The 15868-nt window shown below is 38.7% G+C and overlaps 1 protein-coding gene and 5 non-coding genes across 6 annotated transcripts; 1 reads left to right on the forward strand and 5 right to left on the reverse strand.

The window, feature by feature from the left end:
• Positions 1 to 9176: 9176 nt before the first annotated feature.
• Positions 9177 to 9248, reverse strand: TRNAW-CCA. The gene has a single exon. It is a non-coding gene; the product is annotated as a tRNA-Trp (tRNA).
• Positions 9249 to 9680: 432 nt separating this feature from the next.
• TRNAW-CCA lies at positions 9681 to 9752 on the reverse strand. The gene has a single exon. It is a non-coding gene; the product is annotated as a tRNA-Trp (tRNA).
• Positions 9753 to 10455: 703 nt separating this feature from the next.
• On the reverse strand, positions 10456 to 10527 carry TRNAW-CCA. The gene has a single exon. It is a non-coding gene; the product is annotated as a tRNA-Trp (tRNA).
• A 236-nt stretch (positions 10528 to 10763) lies between these two features.
• TRNAW-CCA lies at positions 10764 to 10835 on the reverse strand. The gene has a single exon. It is a non-coding gene; the product is annotated as a tRNA-Trp (tRNA).
• Positions 10836 to 10975: 140 nt separating this feature from the next.
• On the reverse strand, positions 10976 to 11047 carry TRNAW-CCA. The gene has a single exon. It is a non-coding gene; the product is annotated as a tRNA-Trp (tRNA).
• A 3007-nt stretch (positions 11048 to 14054) lies between these two features.
• On the forward strand, positions 14055 to 15038 carry LOC111800634 (36.4 kDa proline-rich protein-like). Its single transcript, XM_023684421.1, has one exon. The coding sequence runs from the start codon at positions 14116 to 14118 to the stop codon at positions 14848 to 14850; it is 735 nt and encodes a 244-aa protein (XP_023540189.1). The 5' UTR covers positions 14055 to 14115; the 3' UTR covers positions 14851 to 15038.
• The last annotated feature ends 830 nt before the right edge of the window (positions 15039 to 15868 follow it).

A 15868-nucleotide genomic window follows, 5' to 3' on the forward strand; every position in this document is an offset into this window, starting at 1 on the left:
TATATGCTTTGTGCGTTTTGGGTAATCCTACTATGAAATCCATTGCTATGTTTTCCCACTTCCACTCTGGTATGCTTAGGGGCTACAACAACCCCACTGCCTTTTGTTTATGAACTTTCACTTGTTGACAAACTAAGCACTCGCTCACAAACTCGACCATGTCCCTCTTCATGCTCTTCTATCAGAAATGTTGTTTAAAATCTTGGTACATTTTTGTACCTCCTGGGTGCATGGCAAATGGCGAGTTGTGAGCTTCCATTCGTATCTCCTTCCTTAACTTCTCTGAGACACATAGGCATCCCAGATACAATAGTCCTTATCTAAGGACTTCGAGAACCTGTCTACTAGACTTTTGTCTAGCTTGCCCAGGACTTTCTGTAGGCTTGGATCCTCTCGTTGGGAGGTAACCATTCTTTGCCTAAGTGTAGGTTGCATTGTAAGTCGGCCAGCTGTGCCATGACTCTCTCAGTCGCTACACTATGTTGGCTCCCTCGAATTTTCTTTGTACCCTTACTTCCCTTGTAATGAGGGTCGAAGAGTGGGCCACCTACTGGATATCTACATCGTAGTCATTCACCAATTCTAACCACCTTCTCTGTCTCATATTTGACTCTTTCTGGGTGAAGAAATATTTAAAATCTTGTGGTCGGTTAAACTTTGAATTTTCTCTCCATACAGATAGTGTCACCAAATTTCAGCCTGAACACTACAGCGGCCAACTCCAGGTCGTGGGAAGGGTAATTATCTTCGTTTTCTTTTAGTTGACAGGACGCGTATGCAACAACTTTACCGTGTTGCATTAACACACATCCTAGTCCATTCTTCAAAGGCGTCACTATAGATTACGTACTCTTCTGAGATCTCGGGTACCGTGAGTACCGGGACGGTTACCAATCTCTCTTTTAGGTTTTGGAAGCTTGCCTCACAAGCATCATTTCATATAAATGGTACCCCTTTTCTCGTTAGCTGTGTCAAAGGCGAGGCTATTCTAGCGAAGTGCTACACGAACCTTCGATAGTATCTCGCTAGTCCCAAGAAACTCTGTACTGGTGTTACCGAAGTTGGGCGTTCCTACTTCGTGACCGCTTTGATCTTAGTAGGATCTACGGATACTCCATCCTTTGTCGCCACGTATCCTAGGAAAGAGACTTATCATAACCAAAATTCACACTGTGAGAACTTGGCATACAACTTGTTCTTTCTTAGGGTGGCTAGGACTTTTCAGAGGTGTTTCTAGTGTTCCAAGTCTATTTTCGAGTACACTAGGATGTCATCAATGAGCACGATCACAAAAGTGTCTAGACAGTCCTTGAACACTCGGTTCATTAACTCCATTAACACAGCTGAAGCATTGGTGAGGCTAAATGACATACCACGAACTTATAGCGATCATACCTTGTCCTAAATGCTGTCTTTGGTGCGTCTTTTTCTTTACTCTTTATTTAATGATAACCTGACCGCAGGTCTATCTTAGAAAATATTGTTGCTTCTCTTAGTTGATCGAATAAGTCTTCTATTCTAGGCAGAGGGTATTTGTTCTTTATGGTTCTCTTATTTAACTCTCTGTAATCGATGCACAAACACATCGATCCATCTTTCTTCTGAACAAACAACACTGGCGCACCCTAGGGGAATATGCTAGGTCAAATGAACCCTTTATCCCGTAAGTCTTGTAATTGCGCCTTGAGTTCTTTCAACTCTGCTAGCGCCATGTGGTAGGGTGCTTTAGAAATAGGCCCAGTTCCCGGCTCGAGTTCGATGATGAAGTCGACCGCTCGGGAAGGGGGTATTCCTGGTAGGTCATCCGAATACACATTTGGGAACTCATTTACGATGGACATGTTTTCTAGGGTCTTTTCTTTTCCTCTTACATCTACGGCACATGCTAATATAGTTCAACCGCCTTGTTGGACTAATCTCTTTGCTTTCATCATCGAGACTACCTTTGGGGTAGCCCCGACATTTGTGCCTTTAAATTTAAAGCTAGGTCCCACCGATGGTGAGAATATAACTTTTTTTTTGCGACATTCTATAATAGCATGGTTTGCAGCTAGTCAATCCATGCCTAGTACTACGTCGAAGTCGGTCATCTTTACTACTATTAGGACTACGCTTAGAGTTTGGTCGGCTACTATTGCTTGGTCATTCTTTACTCTATCCTTAGTTACTACGTCTACCCTCTCAGGGCTGCTTGCCGACCATACATACAATAAGGGTTCTAATTCAAACCCTGTCTCTGATCCCTCTCGAGGTGGGCTCTCTTCAGCCTCACCTCGTCCTCTATCTCTAATAGGAGGTCGTCCCCTTCCTCGTCTTACTCTTTCGCATGGTCTAGGCAGCATGGTTCTAGAAACCAAGATAGCATCTCTTAAGTCTAAGGCTCATTACCTATGAAATTATGCTATGCATCACATCTACTAAGTTCACATCATATTGCAAACAAAATCACTCAGCATGCAACACATCACATCATGCTCTTAAATAAATACGTGAAATATCACAACAATTTCAGTAACATTAACATAAAAATGCATGCGAGTTTGAAAACGTTTCTCTTTTCTTATCTTGTGCAAGGCGTACCTGACGGTGACGGGGCATCGACGTTGGGACCATGGAACGTGCCAAGCCTACATTGTAGGCTAGTCTACAGAATCTAAAACCTAGAGCTCTGATACCAACTGTAACGACCCTAAATTTCCACATACTCAGAGTCGCTACTAACGTCTCATGCTCATCTATAATGCGGAAATATAACTCTTACATGAACATAGTTGATAACGTAAACTTAAAAAAAAACGTTTAAAACAACTTCTTCTCTGGAAAACACAGCCATGGTCTTACGTGTTTAAATATGAAATACTGAAATTTAGAGAAAACAAAAACAAATACAAAATAATTTAAAACAATGAAATGCAAAACAACCTATTCTAACTTAAGACTAGAAATTTAAATATGAATCTACCCTATGCACGTGCCACAGTCTCTGCTCGCGATGCCGCCGTCCTCCGTACAAGTGCGCCTTGCCTTTACCTGAAAAATGATGTGGCACACGGCCTGAGTATTTCAAAGAATACTCAGTAAGTGACCCCACTATAGGGGCCATGCTAATGCAAACACATGCAATCATGAATAGGGACCTATCTCTAATCATCTTAGGGGTGGCCTCCAGTCTCGGACAAATTGGATGTGTAGTACTTCCCTACACACGACTCACACGTGCGAGTGTGAGTCCCCAGGGCGCTCGCACACCCCCTGGACCCTCTGGTCAAGCTAATCTGTAGCGACGTCCGGAGGTCAGCGGAACCCCATAGTGTCATGCGCCTCATGAACACCCTCATCTGTGTGCTTTCGCACCTGTGCGCATTCGCGCTCATCATAAGGTGCGCGTCCGCACTCATCATCTCTAGGGGAAGTAGCCCTATGCTTATGAACATACAAAATGCATGAGGTCCCTCTAGATCCATCGTAATGTCTCTTCTGACACAACCCTCTAGTCTCATCTCTTTGTTACTCTAGGTAACTCATACTCGTGGATATTTATATTAATATCATTTTCATGCTCTTAGGGTTGTGTCCTACGTCGATCTAACGACATGATGCAATATGGCACTCATCATCATCTAGCATGCTCAATATGGAAAACATCATCATATTAAGGTAACAATCATGCAATCATCATGCTCATCATAATGCCACAACGTGGGTCAAACATATCAAGCGTCACTCAACAAAATATGTATATACCGCACATATCATCAAGCATCATAATCCACACATCATCATAACTCATACAATTATTTAGCCTATCCAATAGTAAGGCCACTTACCTGGTTGGCGTTAGCCGAAGAATTCCCTAATTTATTTACATAAGCTCCCGTTCCTCGAGAACTACACCAAATGTTGCCAAGGTTTGCTTCCTATCGCATCGTTCGTCACATTTTGTTAGTATTTTCACATTTTAATTAATAATCCAACTAACCGTGTGAAAAACTACTCTAAACGGTCTCAATAAAAATCGAATTCCATGTTTTCAGTGTTTCTAAATTATATAGGATAATAAAACTTAAAACTTAAATTAATAATATGTCAATATTATTAATATTTCAAGTGGCTTGGATAATTCAAAATTTAATGTTATATCTTATAGATACAAACATAACAATTTCTCATATCTTCTTCTATCACTTATTTCTCTTCTATGTCATATTTTAATTCCGTACTTGCCATTTTCAAACGGTTCTAACTTTCTTTTCTTTCCTAAAATCCTCTCTCTCTTTCTTTCTAACTCTAATTCTATTTAGCCTTACAATTCTACTTCCATAAACCAATTTAAATTTAATTCTTTTAATTCCTCTCTCTTTCTTTCTAACTCTAATTCTATTTAGCCTTACAATTCTACTTCCATAAAGCAATTTAAATTTAATTCTTTTAATTAGTTTCATTCTGTTAGTCAGTTTATTACAAGGGTTTAATTCTTCTCACTCTATTTTCTTTAGCTTTACTATTTCCAATCTAATCTTCCTCTCTTTCCTGTGAACATCTGTTTTGATTATGTTTTTCAAATTTCCTCTCTTTCTTGTGAACATCTGTTTTGATTATATTTTTCAAATTTGGTATTTTCTATTTTTATTTGATCTGTCTTCCAATCTTTCTTCCTCTCTTTCCTATCAACATCTCTTTTGATTATGTTTTCCAAATTTGGTATTTTTTATTTTTATTTGATCTGCTCTTCCAATCTTTCTCTCCTCTCTTTTTCTTCTCTGTCTCATATTTTAATTCTTTTGCCAGATTTTATTTTTATTTGAATATGTTTTCCAGATCTTTCTTTTCATTTGAATATGTTTTCCAGATCTTTCTTTTCCCTATCTTTCTCTCCTCTAGGATAGATAATTTCTAATTCAGATCATTGCAACAGATAATTTCTAAATTTCTAACTCAGATCTAAATAATTGCTAATATCCTTTGTAGAAAGAAAGAGAAAAATAAAAAAGGTAAATCTGACTACTAACCTTTTCAAATGACATCTTTCTTCCTCGTCTACCATCTCTCCATTATCTGCCTTCCTTCCGTTTCCTCCAGAAAAATATTTTCTTTCTGTTTTTTTTNATGGAGAGATTAAAGGAGGTGGTCAGTTTTTTTTTTTTCTTTTTCTTTATTTTGTTAATTTTATTTTAACACACACATATATATATAATTAAACCCAACGGGGCGTTACACAAGCTACCAACTAACTTTTAGAAATAAATGAAAATATACTAGTAACCAACTTCTCAAAATAAGATAAAATATGCTACCAACGAACTCCTAAAAATAAGATAAAATATACTCCCAATCAATTCCTAAGAATGAGATAAAATATATTACCAACAAACTCGTACAAATAAGGAAAAAGAATACAGAATTTTACAACGGTATAAAATATATTCAACAACTAATTATTATGCAACAAAATATATTCCACAAATATCTTCATCAATCACACCCAACTTGTCCTTTATAAAATCAAATTGTTGTCTTCCCAAACTTTATTGAAAACATCTGTCAATTGCATTTTAGTCGAAACATATCATGATTTGATGATTTCAGCTTGTAACTTTTCTCAAAATATATGATAATCTATTTCAATATGCTTCGTACGTTCGTGAAAAATTGGATTGGCTATTATATGCAATGTTGCTTGATTATCCCAATACAACAAAGCTGGTTCAGACAAATGTAGCCTGCATTTGTATAGTGGTAGAGAATATGGAGAACCAATTGAGAGAAACCTCTTTTAACTCATAAAGAGATTTATGTAGCCGACATACTGAATTCTCCCTTGTCGGCGAAGACTTGGTGGTAAATACATGTAGACTTTCTCGTCTAGATTACCATGAAGAAAGAAATTTTGAACATTCAACTAATGAGGGAATCATTTTTTAGCAACGAAGTGTAGTAAGTTTTGCTACAGGAGAAAATGTCTCTTTGTAATCAATACCTTCAACCTGAGTGTATCCTTTTGATACCAGTCGAACTTTATAATGTTCAACAGCTTGTACATCCAACAACAACCGATAGCTTTATGACCAGGTGGTAGAGGAACGAGAGACCAAGTGTGATTATGTTCCAAAGCTGCAATTTCAGCATTCATAGCCTGCTGCCATAATGGGTCGCCAATTGCCTCATCGTAGGTTTTAAGTTATGTATAGGTTGTAATAAGAGCTAGAAAAGTACGTTGAGTAGGAGAAAAACGAGAGAATGAAAGATAATGATGAAGGAGATACATTGTACCAGTGCTGGGACTTGAGCTAGAGGTTAAATGATTGAGTGCAGAAGACATCTTATAATCATTAAGCTAAGCTGGAGACTGTTTGGTAGGAGTAGAACGTCGGAGTGGAACTGATGTGTCATGTGAGATAGGATTAGAATTAGTGGGTGAATCTAGAGAATGAATAGAAGGTGGAGGAGATGAAGAAATAGGAGAAAAATGGATGTTTGAGTATATGATGAATCATGGAGTGGTAAAATGTGAGTTGAAAGAGCTAATGTGAAAGTTTGTGAAGCTGATGAAAAAGGAAAATCATCTTCACAAAATTGAACATCATGACTGATAAAGGATTTGTGAGATTGTACGTCATACAACTTCTTTTGTGACCACTAGGATATCCTACGAAAACACAATGAATTGCTCGAGGTTCAAATTTTTAGTTAGGATGTACTATAGTTCCATAACATTTATAGCAAAAAACTTTAAGATGATGAAATATAGGTGGTCGTTTGTAGAGTGCTTCAAAGGGTGTATTGTTAGATAAAAATGGTGATGGTGTTCTATTTATAAGATAAACCTTAGTTAAAATGCACTCTCCCAGAAAATTAAGTGGAACCTGTAACTGAAATAGAAAAGATCTTGCAACATTTAGAGTACGACGATTCTTATGTTCTACGAGTTCATTTTCTACGAGTTGCAAAGATAGGAACTCAGACCTACGCAATTGAACATAGTTTTTAATATAGGATTAAAACTAGACAATAGTAAATTGAACACGCAACCTTCTGATCTGGAGTCAGACGCGCTACCATTGCGCCATGGATCCCATGATATTTAACGGAACGGCTCTACCATTGCGCCATGGATCCCATGATATTTAACGGAACGGCTCTACCATTGCGCCATGGATCCCATGATATTTAACGGAACGGCTCTACCATTGCGCCATGGATCCCATGATATTTAACGGAACGGCTCTACCATTGCGCCATGGATCCCATGATATTTAACGGAACGGCTCTACCATTGCGCCATGGATCCCATGATATTTAACGGAACGGCTCTACCATTGCGCCATGGATCCCATGATATTTAACGGAACGGCTCTACCATTGCGCCATGGATCCCATGATATTTAACGGAACGGCTCTACCATTGCGCCATGGATCCCATGATATTTAACGGAACGGCTCTACCATTGCGCCATGGATCCCATGATATTTAACGGAACGGCTCTACCATTGCGCCATGGATCCCATGATATTTAACGGAACGGCTCTACCATTGCGCCATGGATCCCATGATATTTAACGGAACGGCTCTACCATTGCGCCATGGATCCCATGATATTTAACGGAACGGCTCTACCATTGCGCCATGGATCCCATGATATTTAACGGAACGGCTCTACCATTGCGCCATGGATCCCATGATATTTAACGGAACGGCTCTACCATTGCGCCATGGATCCCATGATATTTAACGGAACGGCTCTACCATTGCGCCATGGATCCCATGATATTTAACGGAACGGCTCTACCATTGCGCCATGGATCCCATGATATTTAACGGAACGGCTCTACCATTGCGCCATGGATCCCATGATATTTAACGGAACGGCTCTACCATTGCGCCATGGATCCCATGATATTTAACGGAACGGCTCTACCATTGCGCCATGGATCCCATGATATTTAACGGAACGGCTCTACCATTGCGCCATGGATCCCATGATATTTAACGGAACGGCTCTACCATTGCGCCATGGATCCCATGATATTTAACGGAACGGCTCTACCATTGCGCCATGGATCCCATGATATTTAACGGAACGGCTCTACCATTGCGCCATGGATCCCATGATATTTAACGGAACGGCTCTACCATTGCGCCATGGATCCCATGATATTTAACGGAACGGCTCTACCATTGCGCCATGGATCCCATGATATTTAACGGAACGGCTCTACCATTGCGCCATGGATCCCATGATATTTAACGGAACGGCTCTACCATTGCGCCATGGATCCCATGATATTTAACGGAACGGCTCTACCATTGCGCCATGGATCCCATGATATTTAACGGAACGGCTCTACCATTGCGCCATGGATCCCATGATATTTAACGGAACGGCTCTACCATTGCGCCATGGATCCCATGATATTTAATGGAACGGCTCCTCAACAGATCACAGATTTTGAAAGTGTCATTCACACGTTGCTCCACATGACCCCGATTGCTTTAGTGGAATTGAACTTGAACATAGTTTTTAATATAGGATTAAAACTAGACAATAGTAAATTGAACCCAACGTGAATCGAACACGCAACCTTCTGAGCTGGAGTACCATTGCGCCATGGATCACATGATATTTAATGGAACGGCTCCTCAACAGATCACAGATTTTGAAAGTGTCATTCACACGTTGCTCCACATGACCCCGATTGCTTTAGTGGAATTGAACTTGAACATAGTTTTTAATATAGGATTAAAACTAGACAATAGTAAATTGAACCCAACGTGAATCGAACACGCAACCTTCTGAGCTGGAGTACCATTGCGCCATGGATCCCATGATATTAAATGGAACGGCTCCTCAACAGATCACAGATTTTGAAAGTGTCATTCACACGTTGCTCCATAGGACCCTGATTGCTTTAGTGGAATTGAACTTGAACATAGTTTTTAATATAGGATTAAAACTAGACAATAGTAAATTGAACCCAACGTGAATCGAACACGCAACCTTCTGAGCTGGAGTACCATTGCGCCATGGATCCCATGATATTAAATGGAACGGCTCCTCAACAGATCACAGATTTTGAAAGTGTCATTCACACGTTGCTCCACATGACCCCGATTGCTTTAGTGGAATTGAACTTGAACATAGTTTTTAATATAGGATTAAAACTAGACAATAGTAAATTGAACCCAACGTGAATCGAACACGCAACTTTCTGATCTGGAGTTAGACGCGCTACCATTGCGCCATAGATCCCATGATATTTAAGAGAACGGCTCCTCAACAGATCACAGATTTTGAAAGTGTCATTCACACGTTTCTCCACATGACCCCGATTGCTTTAGTGGAATTGAACTTGAACATAGTTTTTAATATAGGATTAAAACTAGACAATAGTAAATTGAACCCAACGTGAATCGAACACGCAACTTTCTGATCTGGAGTTAGACGCGCTACCATTGCGCCATNGAAACGGCGCTACCATTGCGCCATGGATCCCATGATATTTAACGGAACGGCTCTACGATTGCGCCATGGATCCCATGATATTTAACGGAACGGCTCCTCAACAGACCACAGATTTTGAAAGTGTCATTCACACGTTGCTCCACATGACCCCGATTGCTTTTGTGGAATTGAACTTGAACATAGTTTTTAATATAGGATTAAAACTAGACAATAGTAAATTGAACCCAACGTTAATCGAACACGCAACCGTCTGATCTGGAGTCAGACGCGCTACCATTGCGCCATGTATCCCATGATATTTAACATAACGGCTCCTCAACAGATCATAGATTTTGAAAGTGTCATTCACACGTTGCTCCACATAGTTTTTAATATAGGATTAAAACTAGACAATAGTAAATTGATACCAACTTGAATCGCAACCTTCTGATCTGGAGTCAGACGCGCTACCATTGCGCCATGGATCCCATGATATTTAACGGAACGACTCTACCATTGCGCCATGGATGGCATGATATTTAACGGAACGGCTCTACCATTGCGCCATGGATCCCATGATATTTAACGGAACGGCTCTACCATTGCGCCATGGATCCCATGATATTTAACGGAACGGCTCTACCATTGCGCCATGGATCCCATGATATTTAATGGAACGGCTCCTCAACAAACCACAGATTTTGAAAGTGTCATTCACACGTTGCTCCACATGACCCCGACCCCGATTGCTTTAGTGGAATTGAACTTGAACATAGTTTTTAATATAAGATTAAAAACTAGAAAATAGTAAATTGAACCCAACGTGAATCAAACACACAACCTTCTGATCGCATTACCATTGCGCCATGGATCCCATGATATTTAATGGAACGGCTCCTCATCACAGATTTTGAAAGTGTCATTCACACGTTGCTCCACATGACCCCGATTGCTTTAGTGGAATTTAACTTGAACATAGTTTTTAATATAGGATTAAAACTAGAAAATAGTAAATTGAACCCAACGTGAATCAAACACGCAACCTTATGATCTGGAGTCAGACGCTCTACCATTGCGCTATGGATCCCATGACATTTAACAAAACGGCTCCTCAACAGATCACAGATTTTGAAAGTGTCGCACAGGAGGAAACTAGACAATAGTAAATTGAATCCAATGTGAATCAAACACGCAACCTTCTAATCTAGAGCCAGACACGCTACCATTGCGCCATGGATCCAATAATATTTAATGAAACGACTCCTCAACATATCACAGATTTTGAAAGTGTCATTCACACACTACTCCACATCACCCCTCAATTGAACCCAACATAAATCGAACATGCAACCTTCTGATTTGGAGTCAAACGCGCTACCATTACGCTATGGATCCCATGATATCTAATTGAACGGCTCCTCAACAGATCACAGATTTTGAAAGTGTCATTCACACACTGCTCCACATCACCCGGATTGCATTAGTGGAATTGAACATAGTTTATAATATAAGATTAAAATCAGCCAATAGTAAGTTGAACCCAACGTGAATCAAACACGCAACCTTCTGATCTGGAGTCAAACACGCTACCATTGCACCATGGATCCCAACGACTCCTTAACACATCACTGATTTTGAGTGTCATTGATCCCAACGACTCCTTAACACATCACTGATTTTGAAGTGTCATTCACACACTGCTCCACATCACCCAGATTGCTTCAGTGGAATTGAACATAGTTTATATTATAAAATTAAAATTATACAATAATAAGTTGAGAATTATACAATAATAAATTGAACACGCAACTTCTAATCTTGAGTCAGACACGCTACCATTGCGCCATGGATCTCATGATTTTTAATGGAAGAGCTCCTCAGTACATCACAGATATTGTGGGTGGAATTCACGCACTATTCCACACATTAACACCACAAATCTTGCGGGTGCCCGTAACATCACAGATCTATCTTTAAGGTCACCAAAATCCTTGACAGAGATAATGATATGCATGAATCTCTGAAGAACGACTCTAAAGATTTTTTACAATGGAGATCTCTTCCACCTTTTTGTCTAACGAATGGATGTCAGTGATAATAATTGTCAACTTCATGGCAAAGTCATCTACCGATTCACATTCCTTCATGCAGAAATTCTCGAAATCGCTCTTCAAGATTTGCACTTTTGTTTTCTTGAACCCACACCTACATGCATTGTTTGTAGCATCTCTCACGCTGTCTTTGTCAATTCCTTCTTTTTTTCGACATGAGAAGGAAGTCCTCGAGGATTGCTTGGTATATGCAATAAGAGTCATCGTCTCATTATGCTTCTAGATGTCGTTACCATATTGGATGGTGTCCCACACGCCTTGTGTTTGTAGAATAACACATATCTTTATCGACCTTGTTGCACAGCTACTGCTCGTAGGTAACTCTTAGTGAAGCATTACACTCTCCTCCTTTCTGCTTTTTATTGTTGTCACATCTTCCCCGATGACTTTATGTAGCAACAAAATTTGTTTCAACATCCTAGCGTTGATACTAGATGTTGGTTTTGACCCTTGATCGAAGTCGACCGAAAAAGAACCATTTGAGAATAAAAACCTTAATCACTCTACTTTTCCATTCTTTGAGTTGGGAAGAGAGCTTACCTCGGGAGAGAAAACACCAACAGTTCTACTAAGCTTACTCCACTGACAATTCTCCTAAAGATGTATCACAAATAATTTCTTTTATTAAGTTAAGCTTATGTCACAGAAATCTCATGATGAACCATCCGCTCACTCAAAGAACTAAACACGGGACCTTTGATTGAAATTTGCGAAAAAATTAACCTACGAACGATCATGAAACCGACATCAAACGCTTGACCTTGTGAAAAAGACTCGAATTTTGTTTAAGGGGATCATTGAGAAACTTCGAATTAAAAAAAAAATAGATTTAATATCTAACTAGAAGAGTGAAAATTTGTGATAGTTCAAGAAGAGTACATGAATGAACTGAAACCACGTTGGAATGAGAGTGATCGTGAATTAAAAAATGCTTAAAAGAATTAGTTTAAGTAGATAAAGAATTTTTGTTTAATGTCTAAAACAAAAGTCCAAAGTTAAGCATATTTTGGTGGGAATAATTCTATGGTAGATGACATCTTTGAAATTTTTCTATGATACATGTGAGTGAGAACAAAACCTGTTGAAAAAACTCATATTGGTCCGTGGAAATAGTTTTTACTCTTAGAAGCGAGAAACAGTAATATGAACATGTCGCAGGAGATGTTGGAAATGCCGAATTCAGGTGAGCTGTAACCCTATTTTTTAGTTGGTTGAGTTAACCCCACAAATTTAACACAAACTAAACCGAAAAAAATATTAAATAGTCGAAATGATTAGAAAGTAGTAGAATAAGATTGAAAGTAAGTGATAAAGATAAAGCAGATTAGTATTAAACCTAAATTGAATAGGGCCATACATATGAAACATCAGGCCTTGTCTTTTATACCCAACACGTGGTTGCTTGTGTGTAAAACATATTGATTGTGATGAGTTGTAATGGCACCGAGTACTGAAATTAGGGTGCGTGGGAAAGAGAATTATGGAATACGAAGAGATTGATGAACAAGTGGAGGCAAAGCATGCATGAAAACCTGTGCGAATCTTGTACAGTTTCTGATATCAGAATGGTTCACGGATTGTACTGACCCTAACTCACGGACATGTCTTTGGAATTCTCAATTGACCAGCAAATTTCCAACAACTTCAAGTTTTTATTTTCTCCACCATCAAAAGCACACAAACAAAAAATAAAAACCCTAGATTTTGCTTCCCAACTGGGTATGTGCACCTTTGGCCCTGAAACAAAGATATTGATCTCCTTGGAAATCAAGAGCTGTTCTCAAATCAAAGATGAAGGTATTCAACAGATGTTCAAAATGTGAGATAACCATCCAATTTAACTTATCTCTATATTATCTAACAAAAAAACGATAGTATCCGCTTTGGCCTGTTACATATCGTTGTCAGCTTTGTAGATATTGTTCGCTTTAACCCATTTCGCATCACCGTCAGTCTTGTAGATATTATCTGCTTTAGTCCGTGACGTATCGTCATAAGCTTCGTAGATATTGTCCACTTTAACCCTTTACGTATTATCGTCAATTTAACCTAAGACGCGTATGTTAGGAAGAGATTTCAACTCATCTAAGAAATTTTTTCGTCCAAAGTTTGATATGGTAGAAGGAGTTATAGTGCTTATTAATCAATTTAAATATTTTTTTAAAAAAATAATTTGTCTAGAAATTATGACTTCCACATTCCCATTTAAGCCCATTTTTGGTTCGTTTTTCAATAATTATAAGTAAGAATATGAATCAAGAAATTATTACCAAGCATTTCATACAAAACAAAACGTTTCTAATCATCGCAATTTATATATATATATATATTTTTAAAGAACATAAAAAAAAAATTAGCCCATTTAATAATTATTGTGAAAATATAGCACAATTTAAAAAAAAAAAAATTAATTAATTATGGGAGTAGAATTTTGAAGAGGTCTAGTGATTGGAATCATTCACGGGTTGCTTAGTCACAATCCCGGCTCTATATAATCCCAACACATCCCACCCTCCAAAGTGCAATTTTATATCAACTTTTTGCATCTCCAAAGAACCCTAACCATGGCTTCCAAATCTTCAGCCATGTTCTTCATCCTCTTAATCTCCATGGCCTTATCATTGCCTCCAATTTACGCTTGTACTCCTTGCACCCAGCCCCACCCTCCTTACCCGCCCTACCACCGCCCTTCCCACCCTAAAATTCCACATCCAAAACCCCACCATCCACCCCACCATGGTGGAGGTGGAGGCGGAGGCGGCGGCGGTGGTGGCAGCCGTGGAGGAGGTGGTGGAGGTGGGGGAGGTGGTAGTCGAGGAGGTGGTGGCGGTGGAGGTGGAGGTGGAGGAGGAGGTCATCAACACCCACCTATTGTGATTCCCCCACCAGTGATCACCCCTTCACCACCATCCACCACTTACCCTCCTTACACTGGCCCTCCTCCAAGCGGCGGAGGTGGTGGTGGTGGTGGAGGAGGAGGAGGCGGAGGAAGTGGTGGTTCAGGTTCAGGGCAATACCCACCACCTCCAGCTCAACCAACATGTCCAATAGATGCATTGAAACTAGGGTTATGTGTGGATGTGCTTGGAGGGTTGGTGCATATTGGGTTAGGGAATCCAGTGGAGAATGCATGCTGTCCAGTGCTTGGAGGGCTGTTGGAGCTTGAAGCAGCCATATGTCTATGCACAACTTTAAGGATTAAGCTTTTGAATCTCAATATATTCATTCCTTTGGCCCTTCAAGCGCTCATCACTTGTGGCAAGAACCCTCCGCCAGGCTTTGTTTGTCCTCCACTTTAGAAATGTGTTATGAGTTTGAATGATTGTTAGCTGTTGTTAATGTTGTTGTAGGTTGTGTTTGATGGGTTTTAATTAACAACTTTTGGGTCTTTTTTGTAGCATTGATCCTTTGGTTTTTTGCTTTTGCATGTCATTGATATAATTTCTCATTTACTAATGAGATCATGATTTAGAACATTTTCTGATTATATGTCTCTCTCAAATTTTCTATTTTGAGTTGAAATTGATTATCCTTTTCTCTCTATAATCATCAAAGTTGGTATGTTTTTTTGGCTAACATGCACTCATAAACTTTGATTTTACACTATACTTTCATTTGCCTTTTTGTGTAGAAAGGAAAGCTTTGATGATAAGCAAAAGAAACTATTTGATTTTTTGTTTTTGTTTTAAATTCGGAAAAAGACAACATAAAAGAGTGAAAATAGAGATGAGAATGGTTGAGACCCTAAAATACTCTTAGATATGCGACCATTTAACTTATTTTACGTACCAATTATCGTGTGTATAAGTAGTAATCTTGTGAGATTTTACTCGAACTAGTTAGCATTAACATTGAATAATCAAGTCTCATTTATCGTAGTCTCATTAATTTGTTTTGTACCTATCATAATATTACATGTCGTTCATGAGAAATCTCGTAACTATAAGTTTTCAAAGAACATTATAAATGAATGTACAATCCTCACATATTTATATCATTCATACATATTAACCTTACCCTAAAATCAAGTTACTTACCTCAAAATTACATATTATATCATATAATATCATTCATACATATTCAACCTTATCCTAAAAACAAGCTACTTACCTCAAAATCATATATTATATCATATAATATCATTCATACATATTCAACCTTAACCCTAAAATGAAGCTAGCTACTTACCTCAAAATCACATATTATATCATATAATATCATTCATACATATCTAACCTTGCCCTAAAACCAAGCTACTTACCTCAAAATTAAATTCCAACAATTATCAAATTCACCTGCAATAAAAAAAAAAAAAAA

Source organism: Cucurbita pepo, chromosome LG08, assembly GCF_002806865.2.
Source record: "Cucurbita pepo subsp. pepo cultivar mu-cu-16 chromosome LG08, ASM280686v2, whole genome shotgun sequence".
NCBI classification, from domain to species: domain Eukaryota; kingdom Viridiplantae; phylum Streptophyta; class Magnoliopsida; order Cucurbitales; family Cucurbitaceae; genus Cucurbita; species Cucurbita pepo.